The sequence below is a fragment of the Meles meles genome, chromosome 7 (assembly GCF_922984935.1).
Source record: "Meles meles chromosome 7, mMelMel3.1 paternal haplotype, whole genome shotgun sequence".
In the NCBI taxonomy this organism is placed as follows: Eukaryota; Metazoa; Chordata; class Mammalia; order Carnivora; family Mustelidae; genus Meles; species Meles meles.
This window is the reverse complement of record NC_060072.1, coordinates 7,378,658-7,394,208: the sequence shown is the minus strand read 5'-3', so window position 1 is coordinate 7,394,208 and position 15,551 is coordinate 7,378,658. Positions and strand designations below refer to the sequence as shown.

The 15,551-nt window shown below is 40.8% G+C and overlaps 1 protein-coding gene across 1 annotated transcript in view; it reads left to right on the top strand.

The window, feature by feature from the left end:
* The window catches only part of EP300 (E1A binding protein p300), an 81,795-nt gene that overhangs the window by 37,016 nt on the left and 29,228 nt on the right, over positions 1-15,551 (top strand). The window contains exons 7-10 of the mRNA XM_046011151.1: positions 7,192-7,285; positions 7,870-8,007; positions 9,293-9,410; positions 10,282-10,456. Coding sequence (XP_045867107.1) covers positions 7,192-7,285; positions 7,870-8,007; positions 9,293-9,410; positions 10,282-10,456 — 525 coding nt within the window. The remainder of the gene's footprint in view (positions 1-7,191; positions 7,286-7,869; positions 8,008-9,292; positions 9,411-10,281; positions 10,457-15,551) is intronic.

Genomic DNA, 15,551 nt, shown 5'->3' with positions numbered 1-15,551 from the left:
TCTGTCAAATAAATAAATAAAATCTTTAAAAAAAAAAAAAAAAAAAAAAAAAAACTAGACCAGAAACTGGGGTAAAGGGCTAATCCTGCCTTTTTGTGCTAGTTTTCTTTTCTTTTTTAAGATTTATTTATTTGACAGAGAGACATTCAAAACCATTTGAAAGTTAGCTTCTTGAGATTTCTTTTTCCCTTTTCTCAGTGTCTTTATTTTAGGATTGGAGATTAATTAAGTTTCCATCTCTTTCTTTTTACTTCATTTATTAATGATACCATATTAGTAATAATCATCACGAGCCAAAACTTCTAGAATACCTCATTTCTTTCTTCTTTTATATTCAGTCCAATCTTAAAAACTGGTGTAAAAACAAACTCCTCTTTTTGGCATGTTCCATCCTCGTGGTTTCTATTCATTAGGCCCAAGCCAGGTGGGCAAGGGCTTGTATATGAAGTGTTACTTCTTTCATACCAAAGCCCTTTTATTTATTTATTTTTTTAATTTTATTTTTTCAGTGTTCTAAGATTCATTGTTTATGCACCACACCCAGTGGCAAAGCCCTTTTAAAAAGTAAATAGTCCTGGGGCACCTGGGTGGCTCAGTGGGTTAAGCCTTAGCCTTGGGCTCAGTTCATGATCTCAGGGTCCTGGGATTGAGGCCTGCATGGGGCTCTCTGTTCAGCAGGGAGCCTGCTTCCCCCCCTCCCCCACCTGCTGCTCTTCCTACTTATGATCTCTCTCTCTGTCACATAAATAAATAAAATAAAAAAATAAAAAAAAGTAAATAGTCCTATGTGTTTATGTTGAAGGGTGCCCCCTCTCTTTTCATTTTCTTTTTATGAGTTCTCTAAAACTTAGATAATAAAAGAAACGCATCTCAAAATGGAATCCCCCTGACTAGGGCATGTAATGTTCTCCACAGTCTTACCTTTTTCTTTTCTTTTTTGAGAGAGAGGGAGAGGGAGAGAATCTCAAGAAGGCTCTGTGCTGGGCGTGAGGCAGAGTACAGTCTTGCGGCCCTGAGATAATGACCTTAGGGGAAATCAAGAGTCCGACGCTTAAGCAACTGAGCCACACAGGCGCCCCCTCTGCGGTCCTTTTTTTTCCCCCAAAGATTTTATATATTTATTTGACAGAGACAGAGAGGGAACACAAGCAGGGGGAGTGGGAGAGGAAGATGCAGGCCCCTCGCTGAGCAGGGAGCCCAATGCAGGGCTCGATCCCAGGACCCCAGCATCATGACCTGAGCTAAAGGGGAGGCTTAACAACTGAACCTCCCAGGCGCATCCCCACCCCCTACTGTCTTTAAGAGGGTTTTAAGAAAGTATTTTATTGCATATTATGAACATGTGAGCTCTTTTTCACTTCATACCAAAATCTTTTTTTTTTTTTTTAAAGATTTTATTTATTTATTTGACAGAGAGAGAGAGATCACAAGTAGGCAGAGAGGCAGGCAGAGAGAGAGGAGGAAGCAGGCTCCCTGCGGAGCAGAGAGCCCAATGCGGGGCTCGATCTCAGGACACCGAGATCATGACCTGAGCCGAAGGCAGCGGCTCAATCCACTGAGCCACCCAGGCGCCCCCATACCAAAATCTTAACCAATTTATTTGTTGTTGTTTTAAAGATTTATTTATTCATTTGAAGAGGAGAGAGAGCAGTCGAGTGAGGGGAGGGACAGAGGAAGAGGAAATCTTTTTTTTTTAAAGATTTTATTTATTTATTTGACAGACAGAGATCACAAGCAGGCAGAGAGGCAGGTAGAGAGAGAGAGGAAGCAGGCTCCCTGCTGAGCAGAGAGCCTGATGCGGGGCTCGATCCCAGGATCCTGAGATCATGATCTGAGCTGAAGGCAGAGGCTTAACCCACTGAGCCACCCAGGCGCCCCGGAAGAGGAAATCTTAAGCAGACTCTGCACTCAGTATAGAGGGAGCCCTTTGTGGGGCTCAGTCTGGTAATCCTGAGGTCATGACCTGAGCCAGAACCAAGAGTTGGATACTTAACCACCTGTGTCACCCAGGCAACCCAGCTATTTATTAGTTTTAACCAAAACTTTATACTTCCGAGTAATGTTTGGACTAAGGATTACTGTAAATTATTTTTGGGGGGTACTTGAAGTGACCCTTTCAGGCTTCTGTTTTTTGAGTTTTATATGGATTTTACTAGAAATATAATGATTTTGATTATCAGAAATAATGACTCTGGAGTTGCATCTTGGCCTTAGCCTAGAACCATATTATCAGAAAGAGTAAGGAAATGCACAGTTCAATACTCAAATTACTATTAACTGTATTTTCTTACCTTTTTTTTGTTGTTGTTTTTAAGATTTTATTTATTTGACAGGCAGAGATCACAAGTAGGCAGAGAGGGAGAGGTAGAAGCAGGCTCCCTGTTGAGCAGAGAGCCCGATGTGGGGCTTGATTCCAGCACCCTGGGATCATGACCTGAGCCGAAGGCAGAGGCTTTAACCCACTCAGCCACCCAAGCCCCCTTTTCTTACCTTTTTGATGTCTCATGATTTTGAAATACTAAGCCAGACTCTCTTCATTTCTGTTTTGTTTTGTTTTGTTTTGTTTTCCACTAATGGTCTTTATTTCAGGACACTTTAGGTTTGAACCTGATATGATACACTATATCCACAAATAGGACTATGTTCTTTCCTCCCAACAGTGTAAGATTTTTATTACATTTGTAAACAAAAGCAATTTATTATATTTTCATATACTCAGCAACGTAAAATTAATCTTTTTTTTTTTTAAGATTTTATTTATTTATTTGACAGACAGAGATCACAAGTAGACAGAGAGGCAGGCAGAGAGAGAGGAGGAAACAGGCTCCCTGCAGAGCAGAGAGACCGATGCGGGGCTTGATCCCAGGACCCTGAGATCATGACCTGAGCCGAAGGCAGCAGCTTAATCCACTGAGCCACCCAGGCGCCCCTAAAATTAATCTTTATTTTTCTAAGATTGGACTCCCAAGTGGTTAGTGCTGTGAGGTCCCAGCCATATTATTTTAACCCTAAAGTATTGTTGGGGACCCTGCCAAGATGGCAGAGTGGATAGATGATCAGAAATCCAGGGGAGGGGCACCTGGGTGGCTCAGTGGATTAAGCTGCTGCCTTGGGCTCGGGTCATGATCTCAGGGTCCTGGGATCGAGCCCCGCGTCAGGCTCTCTGCTCGGCAGGGAGCCTGCTTCCTCCTCTCTCTCTCTCTCTCTCTCTGCCTGCCTCTCTCCCTACTTGTGATCTCTATCTGTCAAATAGATAAATAAAATCTTTAAAAAAAAAAAAAATTGTAATACTCCAGTAAAGACCATATACATACCTTTTACCTAGATTTCTTTGTTCTTAGCATTTTTGCCACATTTGCTTTGTTTCTGTGTATTCTTGAGCTGCCCTGACATTTGACTGCTGTTTCAGCATGTTTCCTAATAAAAAGGATATTCTTCTCTGTGACCACAATGCTATTGTCATGTGTACAAAATCTAACATTTGTTAATAACATCATCTAATGTACAGTCTGTATTTTAATTTCTCCATTTGTCCCCCAGAGTCATTCAGGGTTTTGTTTGTTTTTTGAGCCACCAAGGCACCCCAAAAAGGTGGATTTTATTTATTTAATGTTTTAGTTTTTGATTAACATACAACGTATTTTTAGCTCCAGGGGTACAGGTCTGTGAATCGCCAGGTTTACACACTTCACAGCACTCACCATAGCACATACCCTCCCCAGTGTCCATAATCCCACCAAGTCATTCGGGTTTTTACATTCAGTTTGTTATGTGCCATGTGTTTCTCTTAATCTAGAAGTCATCTCCCCTCTCTTTTATTCATAAAAATAAATGAATAATTTATTTGGTGATCACTGTAGATTGTCCTATAATTTATAATAGTCTGATTGTTTCCTTGTAATTAGATCCAGATTAAACATTCTTGGTATGAATATGTCATGTATAGTGGTGTGTACGTGGTCAGGTTTTAATAATTTCAGCATAAAAATGTCTTGGGACTCTTCATTTGCCTTTATAGTATCTCTCTTCTCTTTATTACTGACCTTCAAATTATTGGTTAGCTATCTTTCAGCTATTTTATGGAAATTCTGGAACTCTTACCATTGAGAACTCCTGGGTTTTGTTTTGTGCTGTCTTCTAAAGGTCTCTGTGTCACCTATTTCTCAGATACAAGTGCCAAAAGTATTTGTGTTTATGGGTCTGTGTCGTACCATCGTTCCCTGAGGTTTGTAGTCCTGGGTGGGAAGGAGCACCTAAGCAGGCCTTTATACTAGTGCTTTTGAGCAGACTAAGATCCTCCAAAACGACGTGGGACTATAGGTGTTTCTCCTGCTGTGGCTCAACTGGCTGTAATGCTGGAGCATTCTCAGTTACAAATTTCAGGTGCCTTTGATTGATGGGACGTTTAAGTAAATGAGAAACAGCATTCATTCAGATGTGCTGTGTGCTGGGGGAAAAAATAATATGTAAGGGGCCTATTTTTGGAAACATCTCTAATTTGGATAGGCAAGGAAGCAATTAGGCAGACAAAAACTACAAGATCTCTGTTAATATATATCTGGTTATAGAAACTCTATAGCTAGAAGGTGGACTCCCTTCTGGAGCTCTAAATTCGAGCTTTTTGGTATAAGACTTCTTGACCATGTTTGACCACATTCTTACAGATCTTGCTGCGTTCCCTTTCTCTGTAAAGGTTAGTATGGGATTCCTCCTAGGGCTTAGAAAACAAAAATATATTCTTTTATTTTTAGAGGGGAAGAAAGGGCAAAGAAAGGGAGAGGGGGAGAGAGAGTCTTAAACAGGCTCCGTGCCCAGTATGGACCTAGATCACACTACCCCGAAATCATGACCTGAGCCAATATCAAGAGTCAGATGCAAGGCACTTGGGTGACTCAGTTGGCTAAGTGTCTGCCTTGCCTTGGGCTTGCGTCGTGATCTTTGGGTTCTGGGATTGGCCCGCGCCAGGCTCTCTGCTGCTTCCCCGTTTGTGTGTGCGCTTGCTCGCTCTCTGTCAAATAAAATTATTTATTCGACAGACAGAGATCATAAGTAGGCAGAGAGGCAGGCAGAGAGAGAGAAGAGGAAGCAGGCTGTCCGCAGAGCACAGAGCCCGATGCGGGGCTCCATCCCAGAACCCTGGGATCATGACCTGACCCGAAGGCAGAGGCTTTAACCCACTGAGCCACCCAGGCGCCCCTCAAATAAAATCTTTAAAAAAAAAAAAAAGTTGGACCCTTAACTGACTGAGCCACCCAGGTACCCCAACAGAAATATATCCTTAATGATTTTTAGGTGTTGTGATTGCTGCCTCCCCCTTCTGACTTTGTCTCTGGCAGTGCTGTTTGCCTTCATTTTTGTACTCTCAAGTGAATGTTCGCTCTTGGGATTTTTTTTTTTTTTTTTTTAATCTCCTCTCAGGATCTTAAATATTAACCTATATAAGGGTATTCCTTCTCAAGTTACGATTGAGCTGTAACTTGGAGTCAGGGCTGAGTATTAAATGGACCTGGGGATTCATAGAGAATGTTTTGCTATGTTTTCATGTGCCATCAGAAGACAGTAAGCAGGGCGCCTGGGTGGCTCAGTGGATTAAGCCGCTGCCTTCGGCTCAGGTCATGATCTCGGGGTCCTGGGATCGAGTCCCGCATCGGGTTCTCTGCTCAGCAGGGAGCCTGCTTCCCTCTCTCTCTCTCTGCCTACCTCTCTGTCTACTTGTGATCTCTCTCTGTCAAATAAATAAATAAAATCTTTAAAAAAAAAAAAAAAAAAAAGAAGACAGTAAGCAAATGCGTGGAGAGTCATGACTTTTTCTTGCACCCCTTCATGCTGCTGCCATCAGTAAAGCAAATCAATATTATGGGTACCTAATTTCTCTAAAAAGGAGTGTTTAGGGGCACCTGGGTGGCTCAGTGGGTTAAAGCCTCTGCCTTTGGCTCAGGACGTTGATCCCGGGATCCTGGGATCGAGCCTCGCATTGGGCTCTCTGCTTGGCGGAGAGCCTGCTTCCCTTCCTCTCTCTCTGCCTGACTCTATTCCTGCTTGTGATCTCTGTCAAATAAATAAATTAAAAAAAAAGTGTTTACACATGGAGTGTTTGCATGGACAAATACAGAATTACGAATAGTACAACTCTGTTTTAAAAGACGACTTCCAGGGGTGCCTGGGTGGCTAAGAGGGTCCTGGGATCGAGCCCCACATCAGGCTTTCTGCTCCGTGGGAAGCCTGCTTTCTCCTCTCTCTGCCTGCTTGTGATCTCTGTCTGTCAAATAAATAAATAAAATCTTTAAAAAAAAAAAAAAAAGACGACTTCTAGCAACTACATTTCAGTGCTGGGCCGATGTCAGAAGCAAATTTCTGCCTAAGTATTTAGGAAGCATTGTGAAGGAAAGCACCAGCATTTTTCTTCATTAAATGTTATTTACAGATCTGGCCAGTTATTCCCATTATAGTGGGAAGTTTTGTTTCCTTGTTTTTAGCTAACATATCTTGAGGTATGTTGATAGAATTGTAAAAGTTGAGGGGTTTTTTGGTTTTTGCTTTTACCACATGAAAATCTTGTTTGTGTGTGAGTATTGCTTTTAGTTGTTTTTGTTTTTAAACATTGAAGAAATGAGCTATTCATTAAAATTGCCAATTGAAGAGGTAATATATACATCTAGAACTATTCAGGTCAGCTTTTGAAGGAGTATTCAAATGTTTAAGTAAAACACCGTCTTTCGTTTCCCCCTCTCCAGTGATCATCACACTTAGGTTCCTTACATCCTTACATAAGTTGTGCTTCTGAAATACATACATATATAGTTGTTACCTACAGTTTTGGTTCTGATTTTTTTGCTTTTAACGTCATTTTACCCAGTGTCTTGTCCATACATGTATGAGTACACCTATAAGACAACGTACCAGAAATAGAAATACTAAGTCAAGAGTGTGTTTGGATTTTTTTATTTGTCAGCATTTGCCAAAGAGCCCTAGAATTTTTTTTTTTTTTTTTTCTGGTTTGTCATTTGTCTCTTTGCTCATGGTGATTATTTTATTTATTACTCAAGTTTCTAAATGTTGTCCTTATGGCTTCTGGGTTTTGGGTCTTTGAAAGGACAGAAATTTCTTATGATATAGTACTTTTATAGCTTTCTTTCTTTTGTTCTTTTTGTTAACTGATAATTAAAATAATTTCTTTTTGTCTTGACTTAGGTGCTAGTCCTATGGGAGTAAATGGAGGTGTAGGGGTTCAAACGTCGAATCTTCTCTCTGACTCAATGTTGCATTCAGCCATAAATTCTCAAAAGTAAGTTTTTTCTTGGTGGGCGCCCTGTGTTTTAAGCACTTGTTAGATTTCCTTGTTTGTTTTTTGTTTCCTTGATTTGAAGCTATCCTTGATGAATGAAGGCAAATATTGTATTTGAGTCCATGCTTTTGGCTTTCTATAATATTAATATTATTTCAAATAATATTATTTGAAGTTAAATCGATTATGTGGGGTAACCTATACCTTCCCTGGATATAGTAGGAAGTTGCGAGTATGCAGCTGCTTTAAAAATGAGCTTACTCTGTCCCAGAGGTAAGAATTAATCCATTACCCAGTGATTCCCTGGGATAAGTTGTGTCAAAGTAACAACTTAGTCTTAACAACGTAACACTTAAGTCTTCTAAACCTAAGACTTCATCCGCCCCTCCAGAGGATCAGGTGTTGTGAGTTAACTCTGCCTCACACAGGTACAAACACATACACATTATTTCTCTCAGATTTCTCTTATGTAAAAGACTTGTCATAGTGTGTTGGACCATTTGTACTCATCACTGTCCCTTCTAAACGAAATCTTATTTCTCCTACCTTCTTCACTAAAACTATGTCACAATTCCATTTTAAAGCCCAATGATGAGTGAAAATGCCAGTGTGGCCTCCCTGGGTCCTATGCCAACAGCAGCTCAACCTTCCAGTACTGGAATTCGGAAACAATGGCATGAAGATATTACTCAGGATCTTCGAAATCATCTTGTTCACAAACTGTATGTCTTATTCATAAAGACTGAGCATGTCTTATTTATAAAGAGTTACCATGTCAACATGCTTCCAATCCTGCCGGGCACTTAACCACAAGAGGGGTATTATTGATTTTTCTGTAGCCTGGCTGCTGCCGCTGATGCTTCTGCTCCTGTGGCTTTCTTGCTTCCTGTTCTCTGCTTCTCAGCCTGTTCCACCATCATTCGTAGGAGTCTTTCAGCTTTAACAGTGTATATACTATTCTACCTAGAGATGGTTTTCAGAATATTAGCTAAAAATTATTTTAATGTCCCTGCGTTTGCAAATTTCAAATTTTAGAAGCAAAACCATGTCTCAGTGCATTAGAAGTATGGTAGTGGTAACACTGTTTTCTTGTATCCCTAATAAAGCTCTTAAGATGTTGAATGGTGGCAGCTCTCTGTGGTCTTCAGGACCTCCAAAAATGCATGTCAGCGGTTCGTGAGATATCTCTGCACTGTTGGTTGTGGAGTTGATAAATGTCAGGCATTTAGCTTCTTTAAAGAAGCTTCGCTACTTCTTGTCAGATGAAAGAGGGGAAGGGATAGAGAGCATTAAAGTGTGGGGTGCCCAATATCATAAAAGTAGAGTTTGGACTTCGCTCATTGCAGAGCTTACACTGTGAGTGATGTCCAGCATTTTTTTTCTCCGAGAAAGCAGTCTTTTTTTTATTTCTCCTCCACTTAGTAGAAGGGTTTCCTTCATTCCATCCATATTTTTTACTGGTTTAGAACCATGTGTCCTATCTTTTATCTAAACTTATTTTTATCTTACATTAGCCTACCAAGTGTATTTTAAGTTTCATTTAGGAATTCAAAAATTCCTATTAGTGGAATTTGACAACAAGGAGAAAACTCCCAAGATTTTAACAAAATGAGTTAAAAAAGAACGAAATCGACTTATTTTGTGATATTCAAATTGTGTAACTATCATTACCTCCTATCAGGTAATAGATTATTTGGGATTGATCATCTGACTTGGTATAATTTTTTTGGTCCTATGTTAGAGTGACAGGGACCAGAGGGGATTTTTGCAGTGTCATTTCTTACATTCTGATCAGGGAAACCTTTTATTTACCTCAGAGACCATTTCATCTGGGCCAGTATTATTTTATATTTGAGTATATCCCACCCCTTTTTATTTTACTTAATAGGCACATGGTATAAAAATGAGAAAATAACTAATGAGGAAAAAGTTCAAAGTATTGTATATTCTGGTGATGAGAATGAGAAGTTGACATGATATAATAGTGGTAGAATTTTCTCTTCCTAGTGTTCAAGCCATATTTCCTACTCCGGATCCTGCTGCTTTAAAAGACCGACGGATGGAAAACTTAGTTGCATATGCCCGGAAAGTGGAAGGGGACATGTATGAATCTGCAAATAATCGAGTGAGCATCTGTTTTTCTATATAAAGTCAGAAGTGGACCCGTTCTACTTGTGTATTCTTCTTTGTAGCATGTACAAATAACAGTGTACGTCAGAGGATACCCTTTACCTATCCTGTCTTACTCTCCCTGTGCACAGTCAAGATAAAGCAATTTTCTAAAAGCGTATGTCATCAAGAATCTTACATTTTTCCTCTTTGTAATACAGTGTACTCGTGCGCCACTTTATCTGGGTTGTCCTTCTGTCAGCTTACAAAGTGGTTGAGCTGTTACCAGCTCTGTGCTGTGTTCACGGGAGTGCGGTGAATCAGCTGCTTCGTGTGTTCATCTCAAGTAGCAGTCCAGTTTCTCTGAGTCATTTGAACTTCGTTCTCTAAATTAGCAGTTTTTCAGAATACAGCGTGCTCATTCCACGGGCTGCAGATTGCCAGCATGTGTTCTGTAGACCTGCGTAATGAGAGGTCATGCTCTACTGTGTGGGCTCATCATAAGGCTGCTTTTCACGTGATGATTTCAAACATGAACTCACACCCAGAATGATCTAGGAAAGTGGATTAGGTGGTGCTTAGCAGAGGGGAGGGGTGTGCAATGGGGGAGACAGGTGATGGGGATTCAGGAGTGCACTTGTGATGAGCACCCGGTGGCGTATGAAGTGTTGCGTCACTCTATTGTACACCTGAAACTAGTATTAAACTGTATGCTGACTAACTGAAATTAAAATGAAAACTTGAAAATAGTTCAGATTTTTCCCCTTTGGGTTTCTGCTTCCCTCTTTAAATGACGTGAGTATCTGTTCTTTATTCATTTTTTTCTGTTACCTCATGGGAGCTCCCCTTTCTTTCTTATCTCTCTTTTATTCCCAACATTCACAAAGGCGGAATACTACCACCTGCTCGCTGAGAAGATCTATAAGATCCAGAAAGAACTAGAAGAAAAACGAAGGACTAGACTACAGAAACAGAACATGCTGCCCAGTGCTGCAGGCATGGTGCCAGTTTCTATGAATCCAGGGCCCAATATGGGACAGCCACAGCCAGGAATGACAACCAGTAAGTGCTTTTTGTGCAGTTATTTTTGGGGAGAAATTGGTAATAAAACGGTTTCTAACCAAAGTCATTAATTTTCATTGCTTGTGTACCTATTCTAGAGTTTCCTTCTTTTTTTTTTTTTTTAAGATTTTATTTATTTATTTGACACAGAGAGATCACAAGTAGGCAAAGAGGCAGGGAGAGAGAGAGGAGGAGGAAACAGGCTCCCCGCTGAGCAGAGAGCCAATGTGGGGCTCGATCTCAGGACCTCGGGATCGTGACCTGAGCTAAAGGCAGAGGCTTAACCCACTGAGCCACCCAGGCACCCCCTATTCTAGAGTTTCTGAACCACCCCTTTCTTTGCAAAGAAATTAATTCATTCCTTAGTAAAAAAAGTAACTGAACAGTATATTTAAGATTTCTGGTGATAGTAAGTACTTAACAAGTCTTGATAATCTGGCATCATTTTAGAAGCCCAGGATACTCTTCTCTCAAAGTGACACCTAAAAATGATAGCCTACAGGTTTATACGGACTTGAATAGGCATCCAATAAATGTGGGCCAAGCGGGTTCAAAGTCCCTACCAGCCTTCATACATCCTAAACACGAAATAAATGTTATTTAACATTGTCACACTTTCTTCTTGACACAATACGTTTGAAGGCTAAGAACTATTTATTTTTTTTACAAGCATTTAAAATTCATCTTGACAGTGTTGGTATTCTGGTTATAAGAGCCTTCTCAACCTAATGAATTAACCAGATACTCAAGTGTGTTATACATTCCCTTATTCATTCGCTGACTTATTACTAGATTTCAAGTAGTGAAATGAGTTTTATACACATGGTGAAGAACAACACAGGCTAGTTTGAATGCTATGAGAAAGGCGATGAGTGGGACAAGCTTGTATTGCTCGAGTCAGGGAACTCTCACTCCATGTGGACGTGCCAGCTGAGCCAGCAAGCACCAGCTCGTACATCAGGATTTTAGGTGGGCTGAAGAATTCATCTCCCTCAGGCCTTGAAGTAGTTAAAGTGGTGAATTCCTGGTTGCCACTGGCCTTTAACAGGCACTTTTGTTAAATGCAGTGTGCTGGGTACGTGTTCTCCTAGGGCCATGATGTGAGAAGAATTGAGAAGAGCAGCAGTGTTCCCGGCAGTGGAAGAGTATGCGTGGAGGTCCGCTGGCAAAGGAAAAGCAGCAGTTTTTTTATCTTTGGTTTCTTAAGATTTATTTGAAAGACAACCCAAGCAAGAGAGAGGGGTAGAGAGAGAAGCAGACAAGCGTGCTTGTCCCCCCTGAGTGGGAAGCCCGACGAGGGGCTCTATCCCAGGATCCTGGGATCATGACCTGAGCCGAAGCCAGATACTTAACCAACTGACCCTTCCAGACGCCCAAGCAGCTGGGTTTTTGTTGTTGTTGTTGTTCTCCTACCTACCTCCTAGTAGTAGGTAGGTAGGAGAACAAATGTTCAGAAACCGTCAAAACTAGAATCGAGTAGACTAATTAGGTGCTGATGGTCTAAACCAGGTTTAGGTATAGAGACAAGTGGGCAAACCTGAGATACTTGAGTGTGTGAGAGTTTTCTGAAGTTCTTTAGATACTTGAGCCAAGTCTAAAGTCTGCAGATGCTAAATTGTGGTCTTAACATTAGAGGGAAAGCAGTATGGTATATTGATGCAGACAGCAACAGACATTAATGGAACTGAATAGCCTCCAAGTATATGTTGACCTTTAGCCTGTATACTAAACCTGGCATTTTGTAGAATGAGATCCCTGCCTTATCCCACATGCAGATTAATTATAGAAGAATCAAAAATCTTAAATTTAAAAAAATTAAAAGTAGTACATAGAATGTATTGAAGAAAATATAAAATGAAATGAGAAACATCTTTAAACTAGATATTACCTAGAAGTTTTGAAGAAAAAAATGACAACAGAAGGTACCATAAACAATTAATGGGCAAAACGAAGCTCTAAATATTTTTAATATTAAAGGTGCTAACTTCCTTAGCGTATGACTCGGGGGAAGAAGATGAAACATGGGAAAAGAAAATGAAAGAACAGGTAAAATCAATGTGACATTTTTGGGGTCTTTAAAGGTTAAAGTGGGTATTGAAGACTGTACAGTAACATGGCTCTGGATTATGCTATTGGTGAAAATTGAAATTTTTTTCTTTTTTTTTTTTAAGATTTTATTTATTTGACAGGCAGAGAGACAGGCAGAGAGGAGGAAGCAGGCTCTCCGCTGAGCAGAGAGCCCAATGTGGGGCTTGATCCCAGGACCCTGGGATCATGACCAGAGCCGAAGGCAGAGGCTTTAACCCACTGAGCCACCCAGGTGCCCCTGAAATTTTTTTTTCATTCCCTTAAATCTAGTCATTACATTTCTAAAAATTTAATTTTAAGTAATGTACAGTTGCACAGAAATATTCACAATAACATAATTTTTACTACAGAAACATCCTAAAAGTGGCCCCGGTATTACATTGCTAAAGTAGCCATACAGCTGCACACTAGAATATTTTAATTGAGGCTTCTCCAGAGCATTCCCTTTTTACCCAAGCAGTTGGAAGATTGAACAGATTTGACTAACCATCTGGAGCCCTCTACTTAAAGGTGAAGGGCTAGGTGTGGCTGCTAAAGGAACCACTCTAAGGTAATTCCACCTGCCCTCGTGAGCAGGCAGTGCACCCTGAGGGGCTGCTCCCTATACAGAGATACATAATCAGGAAAAGTTCATCCTCTGGTCCTCGTGTAGATAATTAAAAGTGCAAGGGAAATTCATTATAGAAAACGTAAATGTTCATAGGAGAAATGAAAACAAAAAGGATGGGAACCAAACTGGGAAGGGTGCCTGGAGGGCTCAGTCGGTTGAGCATCTGCCTTTTGCTCAGGTCATGATTCCAGGGTCTTGGGATTGAGCTCGGCCTCTAGCTCCCTGCTCAGCAGGGAGTCTGCTTCTCCCTCTCCCTGCCTGTGTTCTCTCATTCTCTCTCTCTGTCAAATAAATGTTTTTTTTTAAAAAAAAAAAAAAAAGGAATACAAACTGGGAGAGTTGACAGAGTTTAAAGCCAGATTTGCAATTAAAAAAAAAAAAAAAAACCACAGAAGATAAGAATTAAAACAGCTTTATTTAAAAAGGTACAAAATATGGGGAGCCTGGCTGGTTCAGTCAGTGGAGCATGTGACTCTTGATTTCAGGGTTGTGACTTTAAGCCCCGCATGGAGCCGTAGAGCTTACATTAAGAAAAAAATTAGTAGAAAGATAACAGATACATAGAAAAAAAGATTTGAGAGATACTGTTAGATACTATTGCCCATTTTACCAGTGAGGAACTGAGGTATAGAGGTGGCCTGACTTGCTGTGGTCACACTGTTAGTGAATGGCAGAGCCAAGAATCAAACCCAGGCATTTTGTCTTCACAGTTAGCTCTAAACCATGAAGATATGTTAAATACAATCGTAATTAAAAAGTAATAAAAGGGGCTCCTGGGTGGCTCAGTTGGTTAAGCGACTGCCTTTGGCTCAGGCCATGATCTTGGATTCCTGGGATCAAGTCCCGCATCAGGCTTCCTGCTTGGCAGGGAGTCTGCTTCTCACTCTGATCCTCCCTCTTCTCATGCTTTCTCTCTCTCTCTCTCATTCTGTCTCTTAAATAAATAAAATCTTTTTTAAAAAAATCTGAAAACAAAACAGAACCAAAAAAAAAATGTGTGGGTGGCTCAGTGGGTTAAGCCTCTGCCTCTGCAGTCAAATGCTCTACCCCTGAGCTATACCCCCTGGCCTCTGCCTCTGGCTCAGGTCATGATCGCAGGGTCCTGGGATCGAGTGGGATAGGGCTCCTTGCTCAGCAGCAAGCCTGCTTCTCCCTCTGCTTGATGCTCCCCTTGCTTGTGCACTCTCTCTCTCACACACACAAATAAAATCTTTATTAAAAAAAAAATTTTAGGGTGTCTGGGTGGCTCAGTGGGTTAAGCCTCTGCTTCAAGCAGATCAAGCCCTGCTTCCCCCTCTCTCCCTGCCTGCCTCTCTGCCTACTTGTGATCTCTGTCAAATAACTAAATAAAATCTTAAAAAAAAAAAAAAACTACAGAGGTTTTTATCTTACGTTCTATGATTTCTGTGTATTGAGCATAGGTTATACACATAATTTTATAAATCTTGTATAACTGTGGATAAAAGAGTATGTGAATAAATGTTCAGAATTCTCTCCAGTGTTCAGTTTGTGTTTTAGTTTATTAAGAACAATATTAGGGATGCCTGGGTGGCTTAGTCCGTTGGGTGGCTGCCTTGGGCATGGGTCATGATCCCAGAGTCCTGGAATCAAGTCCCACATATGGCTGCTTGCCCAACAGGGACCCTGCTTCTCCCTCTCCCTCTGCCTGCTTGTGCAAGCGTGTGCTCACTCTCTCTGACAAATCTTTTTTTTTTTTTTTTTTTTTAAGATTTTATTTAGTTATTTGACAGAGAGAGATCACAAGTAGACAGAGAGGCAGGCAGAGAGAGAGAGAGGGAAGCAGGCTCGCTGCTGAGCAGAGAGCCTGATGCGGGACTCGATCCCGGGACCCTGAGATCATGACCTGAGCCGAAGGCAGCGGCTTAACCCACTGAGCCACCCAGGCGACCCGTCTCTCTGACAAATCTTTAAAAAAAAAAAACACACAGTATTAGTGGTTGTGTGATGATTTTTATTGTTAGTATAGCACACTTGCGGAAGTGACAGGGAATTTTGAGTTTTCCAATGTGTGGTAGGCTTCTCTTTAGAGCATAGTCTGCCACTAGCAAATCTGAGGTCCATGATACGTAGAGCAGTATAATACGTGAATTATTTAAGGTCAGTGTTCACAGCGGGTTTATGCACATAAAAACACATGGGGTACACATCAAATTTGGTCACTGAACAAAATCTGTGGCTGTCTCTTGGAGGTATTCTGCTGCATACCAACCAGAGATTCCAGATTAGTCAAACAGTAGCATGTTAAGTGCTATAGTAGCCCCCCCACCTTTTTAATTTAAGATACTACATTATTTTCCTGTCAACACTGAAGGAAAGCAGAATACTAAAATCATTTGGAGGCTTTTCTTATATTTTAGAACTAACATTTTCTTCGGG